Here is a 26,164-nt window from a genome sequence, read left to right on the forward strand (position 1 = left end):
TTCTGTGCATTAATGGCTAACTTCTGACTACCAAAAAGGGAGTGAAGCTCCAAATGATGTTTTCCCACACCGGAGCATCGCATCAACACTGCTGTATTTTTACGACAATTCTGTGATTGTACTACCAGTTATATTTTATTGTAGTTAATTGTGATGAGAAGAATTAAGTCAACATAAGACAGATTCGCCTGTGATTATGCAGTCTTTCATATATCACTGATCCAGTCTCGATGTCTCTGCCTGCAACTATAAACCTACGTGTCTATACATAAACCTACGGCACACCTTGTCGGACTTTCGACACCCTAACCAACTGCTGTAATCCTCTGGTACCCAACTGCTTGCGAAACTACATCTGAGCAGATGTACGCTCTGCGGACGACAGCCTCGCAGATGACACTGAACTACGTCGTGATCTTAAGATAGCGATGCTCACATTGAGTGACAGCTCTCGATCGACATTCTGCTGGCCTGTGGTGAGCCCCTCCTGTGTCTCCGAACAATCACTAAAGCCTTACCTGCTGCAAGGCGACCGATGGTTTTGCCATTCCAAATAGTTGACATAAGCCTTAAGCAGTGAAACTCAGCAGGAACCTTTAGTGTTTTCAAAACAAAAGTGCGGTCATTTATAGAGTGTTATGATAATTGGATTCCGTTGTTTTTGAATCATATAATTAATCGAAGCAGACGTAATTATTTTAGGGCATAGTGCTTAGAGCCATTTGAACCAACACCTCGACAATGAAGAATCCTCGATGTTACTCGATTATGTAAATAAAAAGTAAGACGCAATGCTTGACAGTGTAGAAAACGTACCGATATTTTACTTGCTTAGTGTACTTATTCATGTCATTCGAGTATGATCTGTATTGTTGCCTTGGGTTTCATTTAATTATCTCGAAATAATGAGATATTTTTGAATGCAATAAAACTGTTTTCTTCTGGTAACGGCGTAGAAGTAAATGTATCGCACTAAAATATTCTGTAATTATGTACTAGTCATCCTTTATTTACCTGAGCATATCTCTTTGGCAACATTCCTGTGACACACACCAAACGAATCTAGAGCTTTCTTATATATACATTGCTATAAGTACGAGTGAGTCGAAGCTTCCTTACAGAAACTCCGAGGTACAGCATCAGATGAGAAGTTTCAGAAATCTTTGCTTCTGGTTTTCGTGATGCGATTCTGTCGTTATTTCTTATACCCGACATTAAGTGCTAAGGCACCAGATCTTTAAGAGTATATTTAAAGGAAATTTAAGTGAATCATTTATTGCTCACTCCTCACTATTTCTTGTATACGTAATGTACCTGTGTGGTGTCCCATTCAGCCTTTCTGAAATATGATGCGAACTCATATTATTCTTGAATCATCTTCTTATTGAATATGTTATAATAAAGTCAGTAAAAATCAGTGCTCTTCTGTACACACGCTTTGGGATTTAATGACAGTGAATATGAAAGCAGACGTTGTCCTTAAGGTCTACACAAAACATGGGCTACACCGAACATACTAATTAGTTACATTGAATTTTAAGTTTCGTTTTTCTGGACAGACTCGACACAGTGGCACAGATGAAGAAATACATGCCCGTTAGTGGAGGAAACGCTCCGATATCGACTGATTATGTGTTTGTCGACCAGTCACTAAAATCGTTCACACTCATACAGTACACAGCACTTTCTGTCCGGAGCGAATGGAAGTAACAACCACATGAACCTGATAAGAGAGAGGCAGTTTCATTGGTAGTCTAATGCCCACACGAAATATCCTGCTTACAGCACCATCATTCGACCAGTACAGTTGTGTTATTCATCATTCTGGGTATCTTACAAAGTTAGATAAATAGAAGATCTAAAATATTCAGTGAAGAGCCGAACGACTCGTCACTTGCCTTTTAGTCCGCGTGAGAGTGTCACAGAAACGTAGTGAGAGGTTGTAAAAAACTCGTTATTTTGGCGAGTCTAAACAGCAGTTCTAACGGTGGTAGTAAATGACACCGGCAGTTGTATACGTGAAGCCTGCGATTAGCGCTCATTAAAATAATAGAAAAAAATGAGTCGTGCCATTATCTGGAAGTCCTCTAACATCATTCGGTCCGTCCTTCTTTCCACATTCTCCTATTCTCCCGGCACTACCGATTCTACAATGAGCCCCTTCTGATCCCCCACACTCTACAGAGACAACAACCACTAAATCATTTCATTCAAGACTACCTACTCTCCACTGTCGCGATGATACAAATACATCACCTAAACTTTACATTTGCACGCTCTGCCCCTCCTAACTTGTCTTCTCCCATGAAAATACCAAGTAACTACCCATTAACTTACAATCATTCCAAATTTAAGAAATTTGCATTTTTTATCTCATATCCTGCGTTCTTCATCCTACGCCTCTACTTTTATTATTTGCTGCATAATTCTGGCTCCTGTGAAAGTTACCTGTTTGCTACTGGTTATACAATTTAATTTTTCCTGATGTCTGTGTCTTAGTGAAACAAATGATCTCCTTATTTACATGTAATTGAACTTTATTCTTGATGTTCGTAGCATAGAGTGTGAGCACTGGTAGACCAATTTCCTGTCCTTGGCCATAAGTCAAGTTATATTAGCACTAAAATTTATTTAGGCATCGGAAAAGCAAAATTTTCTCTTTAAATTCAAGCGAAGTACTTCATACATTAATGGCTTCTGAATGGATTAGGGCGGGACGTGGCTTGAACAGTAGAAGAGGAAGAGTTTGTTTAGGTATTCATGAATCATATTTATTTTTAGTTCCAACAGAAACCAAAAATAACGTGAGGCAATCAATACTAACCATCAGACAACACCCTGCGCTCAAAATAAGTTCAGCTATAAACGACAATTACTGGGCATGTTCCCCCGTATATTTCAAACACTACCTGAGATCAATGCATCGTAGTGAGAGGGCAGTGAAGGAAACACGAGGACTTATGAGGAAAACGACTAAATTTGGAACGAACACTCGATCACTCATACAAAAATAGATTAAGCAACATACAATTACCTCACCACCGTATGTACTATACCTACCACAGATTGGGTGGACAAGCAAGTCATGGCAATGACTTACAGCTTTACTTCTGCCAGTACCTCGTCTCCTACCTTCCAAACTTTACAGAAGCTCTCCTGCGAACCTTGCAGAACTAGCACTCCTGAAAGAAAGGATATTGCGGAGACATGGCTTAGCCACGCCCTGGGGGATGTTTTTAGAATGAGATTTTCACTCTGCAGCGGAGTGTGCGCTGATATGAAACTTCCTGGCAGATTAAAACTGTGTGCCCGACCAAGACTCGAACTCGGGACCTGAGTAAAGCTGCGAGTACCGGGCGTGAGTCGTGCTTCGGTAGTTCAGTTGGTAGAGCACTTGCCCGCGAAAGGCAAAGGTCCCGAGTTCGAGTCTCGGTCGGGCACACAGTTTTAATCTGCCAGGAAGTTTCATATCAGCGCACACTCCGCTGCAGAGTGAAAATCTCATTCTGGATTACAGGTCGTTTGTTCGAGCGCTCCTTGAGTATTTTCGTCGATATGGGACACTTCCTTACCATGTAGTGCTGTTAGGAGAGACACAGACGATCCAATGAAGAGCGGCGCGTCCCCTCTCGGGATCGTTTAGTCAGCGTTAAAGAATTGCTTAAGAAACTCCAGTGGCAGATGCTCCAAGAGAGGCGCTGTGCATCATGGAAAGCAAACCAATGAAATTTCGAGTGACTGCTTTGCGGGAAGAGTCGGAAAACACATCAGTTTCTCCCACATACACCTCGTGAAATGACAATAACGAGTAAATTGGAGAAATTCGAGCTAATTCAACGGCTCACCAGCAGCTGTTCTTCCCTAGCGCCATTTGTGAATGGAACAGGAAAGATAGGATCAGTTAGTTGTGCGAGAAGTACCATACATCACAAATTGTCAGGTGGCTGTTGGGGTATCGATGTTGATGCATATGTAGATACAAGGAAAACACATCGACCCTATCCATTACAGTGTCACACAAAAACCCAATTAGGAAGGCTGGTAAAAATCAGAAAGTTTACAATTATAATACTGTGCTTAGTGCAAATAGACACTTTTAAGTTATCTAAGTCATTGAGGATCAAACAACGTGATAACATATCTAATCATGGTTTGCTTATCTTAAAACACCATGCGGTATTCAAACTGTCTATAGATAAAGTGCTACTCATGTAAAAATCAAAAACATCCGTAAACATACGAAATTACACTGTGAATGAATAATGTAAAATTTCTACTAACATTTTAAGCCTAAAATTGCACTACAAAACAAGATTCTACTGCCGCTATCCACATCTCTGTGTGTCTACGAGAGGCAGTACCAAATATACCAAGAACTGGGACAAGAGTGTTCCACAATCGACTGACGATCGCTCACGCGCTCCGGAAACCAGAGAGGGTTGAGAACGCTAAGCCAAAGACCATTACTACCCGGAAAGTACTTGGGTCATACAAGACCACTTGCCTCCAACTGTTGCTACACCATAATCACCCTAAGTTGGCAGTACTGTCCTTTCAGACTATGGGGCCGCCTTCACCCATAGAAAACAAACTGAAACGAGTGCAGAATCAAAACGCGGAATTTGGATTGGTGAAAATTCGTTAGAATAACAGTGAGAGAAAAAGCAGAAAACGGGGTTCATTTCGTCGCCTGAGAATGTCTTCCGTCACAAACAGGAAGCTAGTGGCACCGAAACCCTAGAAACAATACAGCTGAGAAACGTAAACTTTTGAAATGGATCTGACGGATCCCTTTCACCTATTTCTCATCATTCCACGCTACTTCCTTTCCCAAACACTTGCTCACAAATTCCACATTACATGTTGCTCACCATATTCTCAAAATTTACCAGTATCAGTTCTCCTCCACCCCGTCTCCATGATAACAAATATATCATGAAGCAACGGCATCAATAACAATCCCAGATATCAAAGGAAGATATCGGTTTCTACTGCATCACTGCACACAATCGTTCTTTAACTGTGTAAAAAACGCCAATGAATGTCACATGTGTATCAAGTGAAAAATGTTATTTATAACATAAGAGGATTTTGATATTTTAAAATTATTTTCTACATTTTTCTATCTCCGTAGTTGAAGAGGGATTTAACTGTTAATTCTGAAGGCCCACACCCAACCTACGTTGAAGCAGTGAACGAAAGAACAATAAAGGAAAATAAATAACAGAAATTTATACAGGTGAAAGAAGTATTCATATAATATTGTGTTAAGACAAGGGATTTATCACGCTATAAGTCTCTCTTCTTTTCAATCGCAGCAGTTGCCTAGATAACTCCAGCAGAATTCTGTCCGCAGTAAGTAGTCACCTTTTTTGTGCAATCTATCCTCTTTAATAATGGCAAGGTTACTTCTTCTTTACTATACCAGCCCTTCAAACTTCTCCTTGTCATGGGACAACATTAACATGACATCAATATCCACAGGAACTGTGGTAGTAATGTTACTCGTGTATATATACCCATGTTTGCGATATAAACTCGTTTGTTTTCAAATATACTGCAACCGTACTCTACTACGTCTCATTTTCGTACGTACCAGTCGTGTGTGTTGATAATATTATCACGGCCTTTGGTTTCTTTTACTTTGTTCAGAATTTCTGTTACGGCTCTACTGGTAAATTGGGTGCTGCTTTTAAGAACGTGGATAGCGGTTCGTAAATTAGTTACGCCATAATGGATGCCATTTAAAATCCTGGACTTTTGCTAGCATTTCCAGTGTTCATGAAAAGCTGTAGCTATGAACTGAGATGCTGTGCCACACGTTTCTCCCACACGCAATTACTTTACGCTAATTAATCTGCATTCCCCAAATAAATGACAAATTTTGTTGTGTATGTTCTGAATGCTGACTACATCGGCTGCTCTCTCTTTTCCTAGGTGCGGTTACACGAGGACGGGCGTTCATCCCAGAGCAACAGGTGAGTAAATTAGCGAAAGCTCGGAAATACCTGGATAATGCGTCAACGGGTGCAACAAAATACATCCACAATACAGCGTGAGCCAAAAACCGACAGCCATAGTTATTTATGTGAGAAGAGACAATATTTAAACTGAACAAGCGATTCTCAAATTGTACACGATTAAACAGTGATGAATTCGTTCGCTTTACTTGAAGGCGAACTATTTGAGTTACTGTGAATAAAGACGGTTACTAACTCCACAAGTGTATATCCTAGATCCATTTACATACCAATAAATTTGTGCAGTCACTTGTTACTTAATATGGACAGCTCTGTCGGCAGTGGCATTAGAGTAATATCGTAGTTTACTACTCGAACATACTTGTTCGGCCAAGCGGTTCTAGGCGCTTCAGTCCGGAACTGCGATGCTGCCACGGACGCAGGTTCGAATCCTGTCTCGGGTATGGACGTGTGTGTGTCCTTAGGTTGGTTAGGTTTACGTAGTTCTAAGTGTAGGTGACTGATGACCTCAGATGTTAAGTGTCATAGTGATTAGAGCTATTTCAACCATACCTGTTCGAGTGTAAACACTGAATAACATGGTGCTGTAAATTTGGGATGAAATGTAGAAGAGCTTTGTCATTAGTGCTAGAAGTGCGTACATAAACTCACTGATCCTCAAGAACATGTCGTGGCATGGAGGCAGTGAAGCCTTCGCAAGCCGCTGGAGTTAGTTGGCAGCACATTTGCACACACAAGTCACCTAATTCTGGTAAATTCCGTGCAGTGGGGCGATAAGGTGTGGCGTCACGTTCGATCACATCCCAGATGCTCAAATAGTTCAAATGGCTCTGAGCACTATGGGACTTAACATCTGTGGTCATCAGTCCCCTAGAACTTAGAACTACGTAAACCTAACTAACCTAAGGACATCACAGACATCCATGCCCGAGGCAGGATTCGAACCTGCGACCGTAGCGGTCACGCAGTTCCAGACTCAAGCGCCTAGAACCACACGGCGACACCAACAGGCCATCCCAGATGTATCCGATCGGGTTCAGATCTGGCAAGTTCGGAGACAGCACATCAATTGGAATTCACCACCGTGTTGCTCGAACCACTCCGTCACACTCCTAGCCTTGTGACATGGCGCATATGAAAAATGTCGATGCCGTCGACAAACATGATCGTCATGAAGGGGTGTACGTGGTCTGCAACCATTTTATGGTAGTCCTTGGCGGTCATGGTGCCTGGCACGAGCTCCACTTGACCCATAGATGCCCATGTGAACGTTCCTCAGAGGATAATGGAGCCATCGACAGCTTGTCTCCGTCTCCTAGTTCAGGTGTCCAGGAACTGTTCCCATGGATGGCGGCGGATTCGCGCCACCTCATCGGCATGATGATGAAAGTGTTGGAATTCATCAAATCACGCAATGTTCTACCTCTGCGTCAATGTCCAGTGCCGATAGTCGCGTATCCATTTTAGTCGTAGTTGCCGTGTCGTGGTGTTAACATTGCCACGTGCATTGGTCGTCGGCTGCGGGTGCCCATCGTTAGGTGTATTCGCTGCACTGTGAGTTCAGACACTCACATACTATGCCCAACGTAAAGTCTGATTTTACTACCCCCACAGTTCGTCACCAGTCCTGTTCTGCCAGTCTGACTAGCCTACGACGTCCGACATCTGTATTAAGGGATAGCTGCCCAACCCCACGAGATCTGCTCATGGTTTCACCTTACGTGTAGAAGACACTTACCACAGCACTCCTTGTTCACCTGAAAAGTAATGCACTTTCCGAAATTCTCGTGCCGAGCCTCCTGGACATTTCAATCTGCATTCCGTCAAATTGGGGTAGATCGCGTGCTTCCCCCATTCTATACACGGGCAGCACGCTAACTGGTCCTTCATGCACCGTGCCTGCGTCTAGCAGCCATTTTTTGCCAGGTGACGGTGTTATCGCCTGGACGGGTTCATATCGATAGGTCAGTGACCATAATATTCTGACTGATCAGTACTCATACTTATCCTGCGGTCACAGGTCTGCAGACCAAGGTCTACTTCCAAAAACTGACTCCAGTCCTTTCTGTTTCCTCTCGCTTCCTCCAAGTCTGTACAGAGCCGAAGGTTTCCTGGTCTTTCGTCAGGTCGTCCATGCAGCGTTGCCTTGGTCGTCCTGTGTGGCGTCTGGTGTTTGATTTCCAGTCAAGCGCTTCCTTCATCTGTCTTCCCTCTTGCACGCGGACTACATGGCCTGCCCACTGGATTCTTTTAATTCTCGGCTTTTGAAGTATTGCTGGTTGCTGCACCAAAAGGTAGTTTCCTTTATTGCTCTCCATTTTCTGTTCCCTTTTATGTAAATTCGGTCCCCATATCATCGTCATTACCCTATTTTCAAATATTAATAGGTTTTCTTTTTCTCGTTTAAGCATGCTCCAGATTTCTGAACCGTACATGACTGATGGGTATATCGCTGTGTTATATATTCTCATCTTAGATATATTTGATATCTCTGATATTGATTTTGCGCCTAGCGTCTCCCTGATGGAATACATGCATTTCGTTCTCACTGCTATTATTTCCGTGATGTTTATTTCTATGCTGTTGTTGCTGGAAAATCAAGTATCTGAAGTGGCGAAATCTCTTGGACCGCATGCCATCTATCTCAAGATATTTTTGCAGTTCTTTTCTCCCTGATTGCCTGCACTTCGCTTTGTCTTGATTCATCTTTAGCTCAACTTTCCGGGCGTAGTTGTTCATTGTCTGGTACATTTCTTCCCGCTCATGGTTTGACTCATTTAGCAGTACTATATCATATGAACATGCGAGACAATTGAAATTACAATCCATGTGTACTCCAGTCCATTCCTCTTGCCTACATTTCCTTGTTACTTTATGTAAGTTGACATCGAACAGAACACACGCCTTGTGTGATACCTGTCTCAATCTAGAACGTTTCTGATGTAATCCTTCTGAAACACCCTGCTGCCCTTGGACCATTCATAGAAGTTTGTACGATTATACTACCTTCGCCGGGATTTGAAGTCATGCAGTAAATTTTATGGGCTACTCCTGTGGATGCTGTCGTATGTATGTTAAAAATCGACCAATAGTCTATAAATATCTTTATCATATTCTTGTCGTTTCTCAACCAATTTTCTTTCTTTTGTATCTCGCCTGGAAGGTGGCGCCTGGGTCTGCTCCTGTCATCTGCAAAATAGGCCGAATGAAGGAAGTGAGTAGGAGCAGGTGAGGAATAGCTCTTCGGTACTGCACGTGAAGTAAAAGCATATTTACTATGGGCAAAAACAAGTTAATAATTGGTTACATAACTTTGCGATGATGAGCACGTAGGTGCGAAGCCGTGTTCCTGTCGTAAGTAGTACGAAAGTCTCAATAGCGAGCCAACAGCCACTAAAGTTGAAGCGATGTATCCACGGCGTCTGCTCTTGATGAAATGGGCAGAAAGCACAGCGGCGCTCGTTTAGTTCCACAGCGTCGGCTAGAGGGCGCTCTCGTAGAGCCAACCTACGAGCATGCACCTACGCTGTGGCATCGGAGCTATCGACACCACAGTCTTACGGCTGTTTATCGTTTTGATCGTAAGCCGCCTTGGTATTCGTGTATATTGTTCTCTATGAATGGTTTTAGTTTACTGAGGACAGTACCTTGCAGTTTACATTCCGCAATCTGATGCTTCTGTAGTTACAATTTTCCGTTTTGCTTCGCTTATGGCATATTACGGCCAATTCACATTCTTCTGGCAAAGTCTCATTCTTCCATACCAACTGGATTTATTTATATATCCTTCTTTGATCAATTTTCCTGTTAATCTCTCCCCCCTAGGGCCTTGTCACTTATGAATCTTGTGACTGCAATCTTCACGTCTTCTTCAGCCACTTCCAACTCTTCTTCATCTCTTCTTTCCGCGACGGTGTTTATAGGGCACACCTCATCTGAATCTGGGTGACTCAAGCGTTCTGAGAAGTATTCTCTCGATCTTTCTATAGTTGTTCCTTGTTACGTATCAAATTACTGTTCTTACCGCTAATGAAATGGTCGGACTCTGAAATTCACGTTTCAGCATTTTGATGGTAAAAGTAGTCTACTAAAACGCTAAACCAAAAGGCCTGAATTAGCAAAATGGAAACGCATAAACACAAAAAAGTTGAGCTAATTCGAAACACTAGAAGGTCGGTGACACAGTAATAAAGCTAAAAAACAATGACGAGTTGAAACAAAGAATCACGAGGGCGCACTGAAGAGTAATACCTTAGAAGTTTTCATTCTGATTTCAATATCGGTTGAAATATTAAACGTCATTCATATTGTTCCATCAAGTTTCCCGCTTCGCTGATCCAAATTGCAACAGTCTGCTGCTCGTGTTTCCTGAACTGTAGCGTGCAACACGACGGTGTGTAACGTAATTATGTCCTAGCTTGACAAGAGGTACAGCGCGACAAAAAACTGAAAGTACGAATTCGAGGAGTTCGTCTACACGTGGAACATTATGTCATTCAATATGACAAAACATCTGTTTTCCAAACCTTAAATAGCACTTTTGAGAACTTTGCTTTGATATTGACGAAGCGCTGCAAGCATAGGTGATGTGACTCGGTCAACGAAGTCAATCTTTCTAGAGTGACGGTATCAACAAACTAGTCTCTCGATGGTAGAAATATGTTCGTCGCCGGGATGGCAGCGATGAGAAATAGATTTGTAGACACGACAGAATATAGGTGTAGAATGTTAATAAAATTTTAAGGGTTAGTATTTTTATAGGTTACGTACGATGTTTTGCAGTTATGAAGAAAGTCTTACTAAGAAAAAATTCATTTCACTTGATTCTAAAGCGTCTTCAGTGGTCGGGTTTCCTGGTTCTTTACATCTTTATTACTGCTCTTCCTCGTGCATGTGTTAGATTTTATTACACAGTATTTTCGCTGATACTAAACATATTCATGTTTTTGTGAAGAACCACTGTTATTTCGCCATGTTGGTAGGACAGCCCATAACAATGTCTCATCATTTTACGGCCAAAACCGTACAAAACCACAATAGTAGATGATCCTGAATGCAACTAGGCGGGCTGTGGCGGTTAAGAAGGTTACAGCTCATCCGGGTCAGTTTTTACTACATACATAGTTTATGTCACATTATTACTAAATTGTTTTCAGACATTTTTGGGGTCATCTTTACATCAAAAAACGGAAAGCGCTTGTTACTCTCCTATGTTGAGAGCTGATATTTGCTAAACGCTGTAGTCCCTCGATTCACATCTCACGAATGTACGAAGTTTGGCCTGCAGAGCCGGCCGCGGTGGTCTCGCGGTTCTAGGCGCGCAGTCCGGAACCACGCGACTTCTACGGTCGCAGGTTCGAATCCTGCCTCGGGCATGGATGTGTGTGATGTCCTTAGGTTAGTTAGGTTTAAGTAGTTCTAAGTTCTAGGGGACTGATGACCTCAGCAGTTGAGTCCCGTAGTGCTCAGAGCCATTTGAACCATTTTTTTAGGCCTGCAGATTTCACAAAAGAACTGAAAAATATATAACGTTTAGAGAGTCTGGTGGAAATTTTGATTAATATTTTATTCACAGAAGGATATAACGTAGATTATCGCGAGCGAAACCATCGATATCAATAACTACATGTGCTGTGAACATTGGGTTTAACATGGTGTTGTTAATCAAACAATTAATGAAGATAAAAGTTGTCAAGCACAAAGGAGGCAGGTGCTCCGGTTGTTTATCATATTTTTCACAGATCGAGTATCGGCCCATATTCAACAGGGACATTTTAATTACGAAGTTTGGAATTACTCAATTTGTAAAAAGTTCCTTAAAGATTTGGATAGATGTTAATGTTGGTAATTCCCACCCTTATATTGGAGTTTCGTGTCTGTATGAAACAATTGGATTGCTCTAACAAAATCATTACCTGCTTTTCACGCATAGACCAGCTGGGTTATGGCCCCTCACTTTTCCCAAAACGACCGTTGACAACGCTAAAAAATTCTACACGCTACCCAAAGGCTTTTTTCATTGACTTTGCATATGTTCTCCTGATGCTGCTAATGTATTGAACATCTTAGAAGAATTCACGTCCAGATTATACAACAAAAAGGAATTAATGATATCGATTCGGTTAGATGAAACCTTTTTACATAAACGCATAAAATGAAAAGTGAACATCCTTCAACAGCTCCAAATCCGGATTTAACTAATTTGACGCCAGCAGTCTATCGCCGTGTAAAACATGATCGGAATAGGATTTATTGAAAACAAAGTATGTTTCACGCCGCGCGGAGTGACCGAGTGGTTTAAGGCGCAATGCCACGGATTGTGCGGCCCCTCCCGCCAGAGGTTCGACTCCTCTCTCGAACATGGGTGAGTGAGTTGTTCCTAGTACAAGTTAGTTTAAGTGATGTGTAAGTCTAGGGACCGATGACCTCAGCACTTCGGTGCCTTGGGAATTCACACACAAAAAAATATGTTTCGCAAATATGGAGGCAAAATTCCAACACATGAAGAATAAGCCCCACATACTTCACTTTTTGTGACAAGAGGGACGTTATGATTTTCATGGTTCTCCAATAGACAGTTATCAGAAATAAGCGACGCTATTTTAGACGAAGGGTCAACATCAACAAAAGGATAACTGAAATCAATTTAAGTAAATGAGTGCATTTGAATCAGTATTTTTCTTCTACAGAAGAAGGCGCTGATGCAATTGGGATTGATCTGGAGAGTGATTTTGATGTGGACAAGAAAGCTGATGAGTCCAAGAATGATTAAAAACGTTCACATTACAAATTTACTCTTTCTGGCGGACACAAGTCCAGATCGTCCGCTCTTAAAATTCTGCCATCTCCCAACATCCACCACTGCTGGCGGCTCACTTCCAACTGCGCAACGCTACAATAGCGAATTTCCAACAATGCAAACCAGCCACAGACTTCACACAGCACAGTCAGTGATTTTCATATTGAGCGCTGTGTGGCGTTCCCAACATAAAAACCTAAACAGCCTACTTACAATATGTTCTCGATTCGTTCCAAACTTGAAAGCAATTTTCAGGTGCTGCTAATATAGGAATAAGCAAAGGTAAAAAGAAAGCGTGGGGCTAGGTGTCAATTAGGTGTGCAAATGCGAAGTTCGAACGTGTAACGTATTTGCCTGAGCCACACCATCTACAGACAAAACCTGTAAAAGTTCTTTGCTGTGGTAAATCCTCCTTAGAACAAGCACAGTAATCCGAGCACATTACCGGAAATTCTGCCTGTTTGCCGCAAGAGAAGCTTCTTCGAGTAGAATACGCGTCCCTGCGTTTAGTCGTGGCAGCCGATTCGACGTTCAACCGGAGTCGTTACGGGTAATTGCCGAGCATTTGCAACGCCGATGAGGAACGGTAGCTCAGCGGCCTGGCGAAGGGGCTCTGGGCCAGAAAGTCGCCGTCAGGCTGGGCGATTAAGGGCTGTTAGTGTGGAAAGAAATTTAAAAGATGAGGGCTAATAACGAGAAGAGTAGCCTCATCACGATAAATTTGCCTTTTTCTTCCAATTCATTGCCCTTCAACAAAAAAATTACGTTGAATGTTGCAATTAATACCCGAGGAAAAAATTATGTTATATTTTAGTATCCAGACGTTCGGGTACCAAATGTTTCAGCAAAAAGAATGAAACGGAAGGAATCTTTCTATAGCGAAACACATGAGATGCAAATGAAATGAGTTTCTCTAACATCTTAGCAATTTTTCTTGTATCGAAAACAGAATTTTCTGTTAGTTGAGAAAAGCTTCAATTTCAAAATGTATTTAACTTGTAACTAGCTTTTGTTAATACTTCTTAATTTGTTTCACTTACATATCGTTAGTGTCTAGCAGATAAATAATTTAAAACTCACAGACTATTAAACGCAACGTTGACAAGATTTTCTCGATTGCAACACTTTTGAATTTGTATACAAAATATGTTCCTACGTAGATTTCCATGTTCTACTTTTGAACAGTTTTTCAAATGAGGAAATAATAACTTTTCTTGAGTAACTTTTATACTTTTGTAATTTAAAAAAAAAAGTTTGTAGCACACATAAAGTTAATGAATTGTTTCGAAATGGAGTAATAATAAATTAAAAACTCTTCGGTTACAGGGTTAGCAAGAGGTGAAAGTCTGAAATCGTCCAATGTGCAACACCTTGCTCTGATATGTTAATAAGTTAATAAATATATACTTCATGGATGAAACGCTGAACAGATTTCGTAAACACTTGAAACGAAAGTCTTTTGTTGGAGCTTAGCGGTCGTGGGCCTCAGAAGTCTAACTTCTCTTGCTCTTAATATTGCTCTACACAAGACAACAAATGCAGATTGTCAAACGCAATTTTTGGTCTCTCATTGATCATTAAACAACGATACCTTTTTCTGTTAGTTGAGAAAAGCTTCAATTTCAAAATGTATTTAACTTGTAACTAGCTTTTGTTAATACTTCTTAATTTGTTTCACTTACGGAACCGTGACGTAAATTCGAGCAACAAAATCACTTTTATAGATAAAGTGATTTGTTATCTCCTCAAGCACTTTCACATTAAAATTACGTAACTAGAAATGTCAAACGATACAGTAATATAAAGAAGGCCCTAGATACCATAATATTCTAGAAAGTAAAGTAATAATCACTGTAGATATAAATTGTTTTCAGACATAATTTCACTGTAATAATTATTACTTAAAACTCTAATAATGGCACAGAGATCGATTAATGATTATTTAGAGCACTTTTCACTCAATTGCAACAAACTCTGTACCGTCAGCCCTTAAGACACTTTGATTCAGCTTCTGTTACTATGACAGTACATTAAAGAAGACGTGTGCCAGTTTTACAGGTTCCATTAGACTTCAAAGTACCGTGACTGACAGGTAGGTTATATGTCATTTAAGTTATTCTTAGAAGTCATTACAGAAATCCTTCATATATTTGAATAGGAAAAATCTAAAGTAATGCGGATATATGGAATATCGGTAAATATCAGAACCACACTCGTTATCCGGGTCATATCGAACCACTTGCTTCTAGCGCAGATAAACTTAACAAAAGAAAAAAGCAGAAGAACTTAATGCAGTAAGTTTGAAAGGACGGCTTAAAGACAATAACAATTTAATGAAATGTTGTATAAACAATATTTCGAAACGAAGATGTTAGAAATTAATGTTTAAATAATAGAGGCAATAAATTTCTGTGGTTACAGCCGACGAAGTCAGCTACAGAAAGTAAAGGATAAAAAGTAAAGAGAAAAATAAAAATTGATTGCTCGGTTTTTGGTAAACTACAAACATCAAAAAAAGTTTTGCATTAACCTGGTTCCCAGAACTCCTGAATATAGACGTTGACTGTGGATATTGTATCCCAGACGCAGTCCCTTTGATTGTTCAGATATGCTCAAAAACCGCCCATAGATGTAGACAACCATGCATGAGCAGCGCCTGTTAGAAGAAGGGGGGCCGACAGCCGAACTGTTAGTCATTCCACCAGGAAGGAGGTACACGGCTCGTGTTGTCTGTAGTTGAACCACGCATAGACGGTCAATACCGCGGTTCAATCGCGCCCGCATTGTTACTTTGTGCCATAAAGGGCCCTCAACATGGGAATTGTCCAGGCATCTCGGAGTGAACGAAAGCGATGTTGTTCGGACATGGTGGATATACAGAGACACAGGATCTGTCGATGATATGCCTCGCTCAGGACACCCAAGGACTACTACTGCAGTGGATGTCCGCTACCTACGGATTATGGCTCGGAGGAACCCTGACAGCAACGCCACCATGTTAAGTAATGCTTCTCGTGCATCCACAGGACGTCGTTAGAACTCAAACTGTGCGCAATAGGCTGCATGGCTGCATGATGCCCGACGTCCATGGCGAAGTCCATCTTTGTAACCACGACATCATGTAGCGCAGTACAGATGAGCGCAACAACATGCTGAATGGACTCCTCAGGATTGGCATCACGTTCTCTGCAGCCATGAGTGTCGCATATGCCTTGAGGTGACATTATGTGAGGCCGACGTACAACACTGGTGGTCATGGAAGGCGCCGTAATGGCTGTAAGATACGTGAATGCCATCCTCCGACTGATGGTGCAATCATTTCGGGAGCATATTGGCGAGGCATTCGTCTTCCTGGACGACAATTCGCTCCCCCATCATGCACATCTTGTGAATGACTTCCTTCAGGATAACTGCATCGCTCGACTAGAGTGGCCATCATGTTCTACGGACATGAACCCAACGGAACATGCCTGGGATAGATTGAAAAGCGCTGTTTATGTACGACGTGACCCACCAACCACTCCTAGGGACCTACACAAAATTGCCATTGAGGAGTGGGACAATCTGGACCAACAGTGCCTTGATGAACTTGTGGATAGAATGCCACGACGTATACAGGCATGCGTCAATACAAGAGTACGTGCTACTTGATATTGGAGGAACCGGTGGGTACAGCAGTCTGGACCGCCAGCACCTCTGAAGGTCTCGCTGTATGGTGGTACAACATACAATGTGTGGTTTTCATGAACAATAAAAAGGGATGAAATGATGTTTATGTTGATCTATACTCCAATTTTCTGTACAGGTTCCGTAACTCTCGGTAGCGAGGTGATGCAAAACTTTTTTGATCTGCATACATAAACAGAGCATCCAAATCGAGCTTGCAACAAGTGTGAAGAGTACATCGACGTGCTAGCTTCGTGGTCACTTGCTGACGTAGTGCCTGTTGGTTTCTGTGTCGGGATCTTCGGCCAACGTTTGTTTAACTATTTCCCTGACTTTTCGATAATATGTGTGGCTGCCATGGCCAAATCTTCGTCCTCGTTTGATGGTGGCTGACTGATGTCGAGTCCACGGAGAAAGATTATATGAACCTATTGCGCCAAGGTCAGTCTCTCCTGAGTGCCTCACTGCAGAACGGGAATCCAGAAGATATAATCCAGGAGCCTCTCTCTCTGACATTGGTCTCAATTTGACGGGAGTCCACAACTTACCCTAATTATGCCATATCTAGTCGAGTCCACTCCCCTGATGGCTAGAGTCCACTAGGTAATGAAGTACAGGGTTACTAATTTCTATATTTCAACCACTGCTCTCAGTTGTCCCAGACATTCTCACTTGTCTTACGATGGGCGAGATGTGATAATGAGATGAAGCTTTCATCAACCTCGGAATGCGTGTGCTGCCCTGTGAACGGAGTTCTTGACATCTTTCTAGACGAGACTACCACAGTATACTCATAATGGAGATGTAGGCGTCAGAGCAGCACTTGGTTACCAGGAATGATGAAATAAATTTTCCGGTTCATGTTCACAGTAATTTAATTTTGTGGGCTCAAGTATGGTACGTTGGGCAGTTGGTGCACTTTACTCCTTTCAAAACTGTTTTAAAAAGGCGAAAGCGTGAGTCAGCAGACTACACTTCAAGTCTCCAATCAACCACTGTAAGTCGTTTGGCCCACTGACGGGGTGCAGCTTTATGAGTCGCTTTCAGTAATGGCATTTTGAGAGGCGTCGTACCCCAGATTTCCTCTGCCCGTAATTCTCTCTGCAGTGTTCGCTCGGAATGTGGTTGAGATCGTGTATTCAGTGACAGCAGTAATTTCTGTCTGACCTAAACCGATTATTTATCACTGAAAAGGCGTGAAACTTATATCCAACACTAGTCCATTGGCATCGTTATGCACTCAGGCAAAAAGGAATTCAAACGTCTCAAAAATGAGATCGACAGGATGTGCAAAATGGCTAAGCAGGGATGGCTAGAGGAAAAATGCAAGGATGTAGAGGCTTGTCTCACTAGGGGTAAGATAGATACTGCCTACAAGAAAATTAAAGAGACCTTTGGAGAAAAGAAAACCACTTGTATGAATATCAAGAGCTCAGATGGAAACCCAGTCCTAACCACAGAAGGGAAAGCAGAAAGGTGGAAGGAGTATATAGAGGGTCTATACAAGGGCGATGTACTTGAGGACAATATTATAGAAATGGAAGAGAATGTAGATGAGGATGAAATGGGAGATACGATACTGCGTGAAGAGTTTGACAGAGCACTGAAAGACCTGAGTCGAAACAAGGCCCCAGGAGTAGACAACATTCCATTAGAACTACTGATGGCCTTGGGAGAGCCAGTCCTGACAGAACTCTACCATCTGGTGAGCAAGATGTATGAGACAGGCGAAATACCCACAGACTTCAAGAAGAATATAATAATTCCAATCCCAAAGAAAGCAGGTGTTGACAGATGTGAAAATTACCGAACTATCAGTTTAATAAGTCACAGCTGCAAAATACTAACGCGAATTCTTTACAGACGAATGGATAAACTGGTAGAAGCGGACCTCGGGGAAGATCAGTTTGGATTCCGCAGAAATGTTGGAACACGTGAGGCAATACTAACCTTACGACTTATCTTAGAAGAAAGATTAAGAAAAGGCAAACCTACGTTTCTAGCATTTGTAGACTTAGAGAAAGCTTTTGACAACGTTAACTGGAATACTCTCTTTCAAATTCTGAAGGTGGCAGGGGTGAAATACAGGGAGCGAAAGGCTATTTACAATTTGTACAGAAACCAGATGGCAGTTATAAGAGTCGAGGGGCATGAAAGGGAAGCAGTGGTTGGGAAGGGAGTAAGACAGGGTTGTAGCCTCTCCCCGATGTTATTCAATCTGTATATTGAGCAAGCAGTAAAGGAAACAAAAGAAAAGTTCGGAGTAGGTATTAAAGTCCATGGAGAAGAAATAAAAACTTTGAGGTTCGCTGATGACATTGTATTTCTGTCAGAGACAGCAAAGGACTTGGAAGAGCAGTTGAATGGAATGGACAGTGTCTTGAAAGGAGGATATAAGATGAACATCAACAAAAGCAAAACGAGGATAATGGAATGTAGTCAAATTAAATCGGGTGATGCTGAGGGGATTAGATTAGGAAATGAGACACTTAAAGTAGTAAAGGAGTTTTGCTATTTAGGGAGTAAAATAACTGATGATGGTCGAAGTAGAGAGGATATAAAATGTAGACTGGCAATGGCAAGGAAATCGTTTCTGAAGAAAAGGAATTTGTTAACATCAAGTATAGATTTAAGTGTCAGGAAGTCGTTTCTGAAAGTATTTGTATGGAGTGTAGCCATGTATGGAAGTGAAACATGGACGATATCCAGTTTGGACAAGAAGAGAATAGAAGCTTTCGAAATGTGGTGCTACAGAATAATGCTGAGGATAAGGTGGGTAGATCACGTAACTAATGAGGAGGTATTGAATAGGATTGGGGAGAAGAGAAGTTTGTGGCACAACTTGACTAGAAGAAGGGATCGGTTGGTAGGACATGTTTTGAGGCATCAAGGGATCACAAATTTAGCATTGGAGGGCAGCGTGGAGGGTAAAAATCGTAGAGGGAGACCAAGAGATGAATACACTAAGCAGATTCAGAAGGATGTAGGTTGCAGTAGGTACTGGGAGATGAAGAAGCTTGCACAGAATAGAGTAGCATGGAGAGCTGCATCAAACCAGTCTCAGGACTGAAGACCACAACAACAAACAATGCACTCAGGTGACAAAAGTTATGGCATATGCAGATGGCGATGATATGGTGCACACAAGGTATAAATAGCAGTCTTTTGGCAGAGCTTTGTTTGTACGCAGGTGATGTATGTGAAAAGGCTTCCGACCTGATTATGGTCGCACGACCAGATTTAACAGACTTGGATGAATTAGCTGTTAAGCTCATTCTGCGCATCTGTATGCTCTTGCAATTCCCGGAATTGTGTGGATGATATTTTTCCGAAAGTCAGATGGTGCGTCGTCAGACTCATTCATTCTACACACCAACGTGAATAGTAGTTTTGTTTCCACTTCCACCAGTGACTCTAGAAACTCTGATGGAAATTCTGATGATGTATCCCACTTCTTAGCGTATTGATTGTTCCTAACTCTTAATCTTCAGTCTGCTCTTCATCAGTACTACATTGTGATATGAGTCTATATCCGCTCATGGGTGCGCATTACAATCGAGTACCTGATTTCGGAATCTCTATCTGACCATGACGTAACCTAACTGAAATCTTCCGATATCACCAAGCCTCTTCCAAATATACCTACTCCCCGCGTGATTCTTGAACAGGGAATTCGCTATTACTAGCTGAAGTATATACTGGTGGAACCTAATGGCGGAGTGATCGGATGGTAGCTGGATTAACAAATTTCTTTCTTGAATTTCAGGAGATAAGAAAACCATAACAAGACGATCTAATCTAAGGTTAGTAGAACATACAGACATCAACCAGGAGCAATGATGATGAGTACAGCCACAGGCCATATCGGCTTTAAAATAGATTAGTCCATTTCCTCTCTCATTCCTCGTCCCAAATCCATATTCTCCTGTAAGTTTTTCTTCTACTCCTTCCCCTACAACTGCATTCCAGTTCCCTATGGGGATTGGATTTTGATCTCCTTTTACGTTTTGAATTACCCTTTAATATCCACATATACTTTCTCTATGTCCTGATCTGCAGCTTGCGACCTCGACATGTATACCTGAACTATCGTTGTCGATGATGGTTTGCTGTCGATTTTGATAAGAACAATCCTATCACTTAACTGTTCATTGTAACACACTCTCTGCCCTACGTTCTTGTTCATAACGAATACAACTCCCGTTCTATCATTTTCTGCTGCTGTTGGTAATCCCCTATATTCATCGGACCAGAAATCTTTGTTATCTTTCCATTTCACCTCACTGACCCCTACTATAACTAGATTGAGCCTTTGCACCGAGCGAGGTGGCGCAGTGGTTAGCACACTGGACTCGCATCCGGGAGAACGACGGTTCAGACGCGTCTCATGCCATCTTATTCAGGTTTTCCATGGTTTCCCTAAATCGCTCCAGGCAAATGCCGGAATGGCTCGTTTGAAAGAGCGCGGCCGACTTCCTTTCCCGTCCTTCCCTAACCCGATAAGATCGATGACCTCGCTGTTTCATCTCTTGCCTCAAACAACCCAACCAAACCCTTTGCATTTGCCATTTCTGATTTTCTGTCTTCCATACCAAGTTCCAACTTCTGGAATTCCACGCCCAGACTCGTAGAACGTTATCCTCCAGTTGAGTATTCAATCTTATTCGCATGCTCACCTTCCCCTTAGCAGTGCTCTCCCGGAGATCCGAATGGGGGGACTATTCCAGAATCTTTTGGCAATGGAGAGATCATCATGACACTTATCCAATTACATGGCACATGTCCTATGGATACACGTCATGTAGCATTAGTGCAGTGATTTCCATTGCGTTCTGCATTATCATGCTGTTGATGGTTACTGATTCTTTCATCTTTAGTGGCAGTTTCCTACTCAAAGAAAAAGAGAGTGTCGTGAATCTCTGAGCGCTCCTCTTCCCTCTTTGACAAGGCCGTTGGCAGAATGAGGATGAGTTCTTATGCCGGAAGCCTTCGGCTACCAATGATAATTATTAATCGAAATTTAAGGGGTAGTTGATTTCGAACCCGTGACCGAAGACGTTTTGATTAGTAATCAAAGACGCTATCGGTAGACCATGGGTGGGTTGTAAGTTACACACTTTGATCGATATCATGGACGCAAAGAACGACCATCAAGAATCTTAAGCCGTCATCTGTTCACCAGAGAAAGGCCACGTATTTCCTATGAGAATTTTTTCCATCAGCTTGATTTGATATGGGTATCTCCCTGTTAAGAGCTACCGTTCTTTATCCGTCTCGGCTGCGATAAAAGGTGAGGTACATTTCTACATTGTCTCTCTTAGTTGGACGGCCTTAATAGCCGGCCGAGGTGGCCGAGCGGTTCTAGGCGCTACAGTCTGGAACCACGTGACCGCTACGGTCGCAGGTTCGAATCCAGCCTCGGGCATGGATGTGTGTGATGTCCTTAGGTTAGTTAGGTTTAAGTAGTACTACGTTCTAGGGGACTGATGACCTTCGAAGATAAGTCCCATGGTGCTCAGAGCCATTTGAACTATTTTGGAAAGCCTTAATAGGATTATTTGAAACATTTATTGTAAGTAGTTCGTCTGGAAGTCATTGTTTTACTGCGGGGACAAATGAAGACATTGTCGCGCCTTTGATTCATTGCGGTTACCTGTTTCAGTCTAAAAACATAACCGAAATGTTCGCCCCTGATAAAAGAACAGTCGTTGAAATATTTCTTTCATTTCACAAGTTCAGCGAAGTGTAGACAAAGCACGCTCAGCAACTGCAAAGTCGATGGAGTCGGGAGCTGTTGCCTGAAGAGAAGCTTTACAGGAACTTGGGCTGTGAGACCGAACAAGTGCTTTTGTGCAGCTGCTAGTTGCAACCCTCTCGAGCGATCGATCTTCCATATCGCCGCTGTCTCGAAACTGGCAACTTCCATCTAAGAGCTGAGCTGAACAGGCAGCCTGACGATAACAGAAGCGAAATCAGTGGCGAGCGCTGGAAGCGGAAATGGGAAGCCTGAGAGCGCACCGCGCCTCCCCCTCCCCGCCCTTCCACCAACCCGCTAAGCGACCGCTTAACTCCCAGCCGCGTGCCGTGACTCAAGCCCTTAGCGCCCATCGATGCGGTGTCGAGAAGGTGGTAGGTGCTAGGGCATCGATGGAGCTATATAGTAGATACAAAAATAGTGACTCAGCAGTTACATAAAACAGAGTGGCGCACGAAAAAATGTCCTCAAGTACTAGATTGCTCATTGGTGCATGCCCATTATCATCTGTTGTTTCGAAGCTGTTGCTTGCCTTAGCTTATTTCATTATTATCTTACTAATACATTTTGATCTATTTGTTGTTCTACCTGCCGTGGCGGGCAACAGTTCGTGCGTAGATGGCGAGCAGTCTGTACTCGGAGCTGGTTTTTCGTGCGCCACCCTGTGCTTTTGAAAGGTGATAATCATCCAGGAAGACGCACAAAATGAGTTAAAATACTATATTATCTCAGAAGTTATCAAAACAGGATATTCATACTTTTTCCTTAACGTGCTGCGACGGGATCAAAATTATGAAAAATAGGATACGTTCCACTGAAGTTAAACTGATACTAGCGTTTCACTTGATACCTGCAATCGTTAGTGACACACCAGGAGAGTAGAAATGTGCGTATTTCACATTTTTGTGTGCCTTTATAGTTTGTTAGGTGGAGACAGTGGGCCTTGCTCATGGGGTGCTAGCGGAGCTCAAAATTTGAAAAGTTGTACCCAGGCCTGATGACGGTCCCTTGGTTTGAAGCGTAGTGGTGGTATCAACCAAATGCTCTGCTTATTCTTTGACGATCTTGGCTGTAGATTTCTTGATATGCTTTGCAGGGTGGAGAACCTCAGATGGTTCAAATGGCTCTGAGCACTATGGGACTTAACAGCTGTGGTCATCAGTCCCCTAGAACTTAGAACTACTTAAACCTAACTAACCTAAGGACATCACACACATCCATGCCCGAGGCAGGATTCGAACCTGTGACCGTAGCAGTCGCGCGGTTCCGGACTGAGCGCCTAGAAACGCGAGACCACCGCGGCCGGCGAGAGCCTCAGAACTCCCCTCAACAGATTAAGAGTGTTCTACATAAAGTAACCAGCCACTCAGCTAGCTGAGAGCTTGCGGTGTGCACATGGGTATTTTTAGGTCAGCCGGTAGTTTGAAATCCTCTGATGAACACTCACCAAAGTACAGGCACTTCGACTGTCAAAATTTTACCAGTGACTTATCGAAGTATTCGTAACATAGTTCCTGGTATCGCACTCAAATTGCTGACGGAACCAATCGCTGATGGAGACCGGAAGTAGAAAACTCCGAAATAGCTGGTGAAGTCGCGATCCATTTTTAATTTATAGTGGATGCATTTAAGTAATGATAATTACAATTCGTATCTGTGACTAGGTGAGGATGCAGCTTTTTTTCGGAATAATCAAGAAAAATATGATTCAGAGAAAGTCACCGACCATTATTGTGATAATACCGAGATCAGGCAATATTAATTAATAGCGACTTAACCTGGCGAGTATCGACTCGGACATTTATGAATTCATTGCAGGAGGTACGGACATGCAGTCTTGCGAAGTACTTTTGATTACGTTTTCCGAAAACTGTCTTCGGCAGCTATTTCTACATCCCACACGAAATGAAAACGTGCTTTTGCAGGAATGACATTGAGAAAATTTATAGAACTATCATTTGAAGCTGACTGTAGAACGATCCTAGTGCCGAAAACGCACATTTCGCGTAAGGACTACGAAGATAAGAGAAATTAATGCTCGCACGAAGGCACATAGACAGCTGTCTTTCCCTCTTTGTATTTCCCTGTAGAACAGGAAAATAAATGACAATATTGGTGCAACGTACCTTCCACCATGCATCGCTCGGTAGCACGGTATGTATGTAAATGTAGACGAGTACTCACGTTAGAAGAACGTGTGGCTATTGTTAGTGTGTGATTGCGCAATTTCCTTATCTAAAGCTGCAACAGGAGTACACCTGAAAATTTCGTAAGTAAACGCAAATAAGAGGAAATATTTCACTTATCAGTAAATTCCATACAACTGGGAACGTTACAGATAATCAGGCTGTGGGAGATAGCAACAAGCGGAGGTGCCATCAACACTCCGTTGTGAAATGTCAAGTGTAAAATTAATTATTTTGAGTGTTTTACGCTTAAGGCTGAAGAAACAAGCGTACTACAGCTATGTGCTTCACTAATCAGAGGACTAAGATTACGCAGTTTACCAAGCAGGGTTATCCCTTTTGAAAGAAGCTACACACAGCGAATACCTAATGGATCACATTTTATTTGCTCTCGAGGCCACATTACACATGTGCCGAATAGTTAACAAACGTAACTGCCGCATATGATGTAAGAGACAGCGCACGCTACCACTGAATGGCTAAGAGGCACCTAAAATGTGAACGTGTTACCTGGGTTCAAAAAGGCTACATTTTAAGTACCCTTCACTTTTATATAAAAGGCAATTATGGGATACAGTTGTCTTAGTATGTTGGAGCAATTCCTGGAACCGCAGTTTCTACAATAAGATATTTCTAACAGTGTCGCGTCCCAACTGGATGGAGCACTCCCTCATTTTTCTCTCATAATAAGAAAATACCAGTATGAAAATCTAAGATTCGCCAACAGAGGGGCCGGCAGAGGTTCAGCAAGATCGCGGCTATTGCATTCATCTGTTTGGGCATCCTGCACAATGTTAGATTACTGTGAGATGTCTGAACACGCAAGGCAATACTGATCCTACCACTTGGCTAAGTAGACACACTGAAGAACTGCGAAACTGTGTTTATAGCATTTGCATGTTTAGAGAAAGGTTTTGACAATCTTAATTAAAACATTCTTTGAAGCTCTGGAGATGTCACCAATAAAACACAGGGCCACAAGATTATCTACAACTTGTATAGAAACCAAACTGCATTTCTAAGACTTCAATGACTTGAAAGGGAAGCATTAATTGAGAAAGCAGAAGTAGAGAGCATATAAAATGAAGACTGTGAATAGCAAGAAAAGCGTTCTGAAAAAGAAAATTTGTTCACATCGAATATAAATTCTAATGATTGGTTACTATTTTACAAAGGTATTTGTGTGGAGTGCAGCCTTGTATGTAAGTGAAACGTGGGCGATGAACAGTTCTGTCAAGAAAACAATGGACTCTTTCAAAACGTGGTGATCAATAAGAATGCTGAAGATTAGATATGAGTATCGTGTAACTAAAGAAGAGGTACGGAATTAAATAGAGGAGAAAGAGGAAATTATGGCACAGCTTTGACTACAAGGGGGGTAGGTTGACAGGACATATTATGAGGCGTCAAAGAGTGAGGACAAAGGGGTTGGGTGATAGTATTCTGATAATAATCATCTGTTGAAATGCTATTCTACTATTTTATCTATTAATGTAAGCAGTGAATTTACTCTTCCATGCACTCCTCCACAAAACATTTAAACCAATACTGAAATCAGCTGAACACCAAATCTTTCGACCACTGACTGACAACTATTGCATTCACTTTCAGCTTTCTATAACTATCACTGGCCAGCCACACGCACATACAGATGTAAGGAGAACAGAAATAAACGAAGATTAGTTTTCAGCATATAATTCTTAGGTTGGCAACACGTACATAAACAAACCAAACAGGAAGGGTCATGAGGTGAACACACTGTAGTTACGACTTCAAA

The 26,164-nt window shown here is 42.0% G+C and overlaps 1 protein-coding gene across 3 annotated transcripts in view; it reads left to right on the forward strand.

The window, feature by feature from the left end:
• LOC124786830 (serine/arginine repetitive matrix protein 1-like) overlaps positions 1 to 26,164 on the forward strand; it is a 631,128-nt gene that overhangs the window by 266,019 nt on the left and 338,945 nt on the right. For all 3 annotated transcript variants that reach the window (XM_047254293.1, XM_047254294.1, XM_047254295.1), the window contains exon 2: positions 5,938 to 5,978. In XM_047254293.1, coding sequence (XP_047110249.1) covers positions 5,938 to 5,978 — 41 coding nt within the window. The remainder of the gene's footprint in view (positions 1 to 5,937; positions 5,979 to 26,164) is intronic.

The sequence above is a fragment of the Schistocerca piceifrons genome, chromosome 1 (assembly GCF_021461385.2).
Source record: "Schistocerca piceifrons isolate TAMUIC-IGC-003096 chromosome 1, iqSchPice1.1, whole genome shotgun sequence".
Taxonomy (NCBI): Eukaryota; Metazoa; Arthropoda; class Insecta; order Orthoptera; family Acrididae; genus Schistocerca; species Schistocerca piceifrons.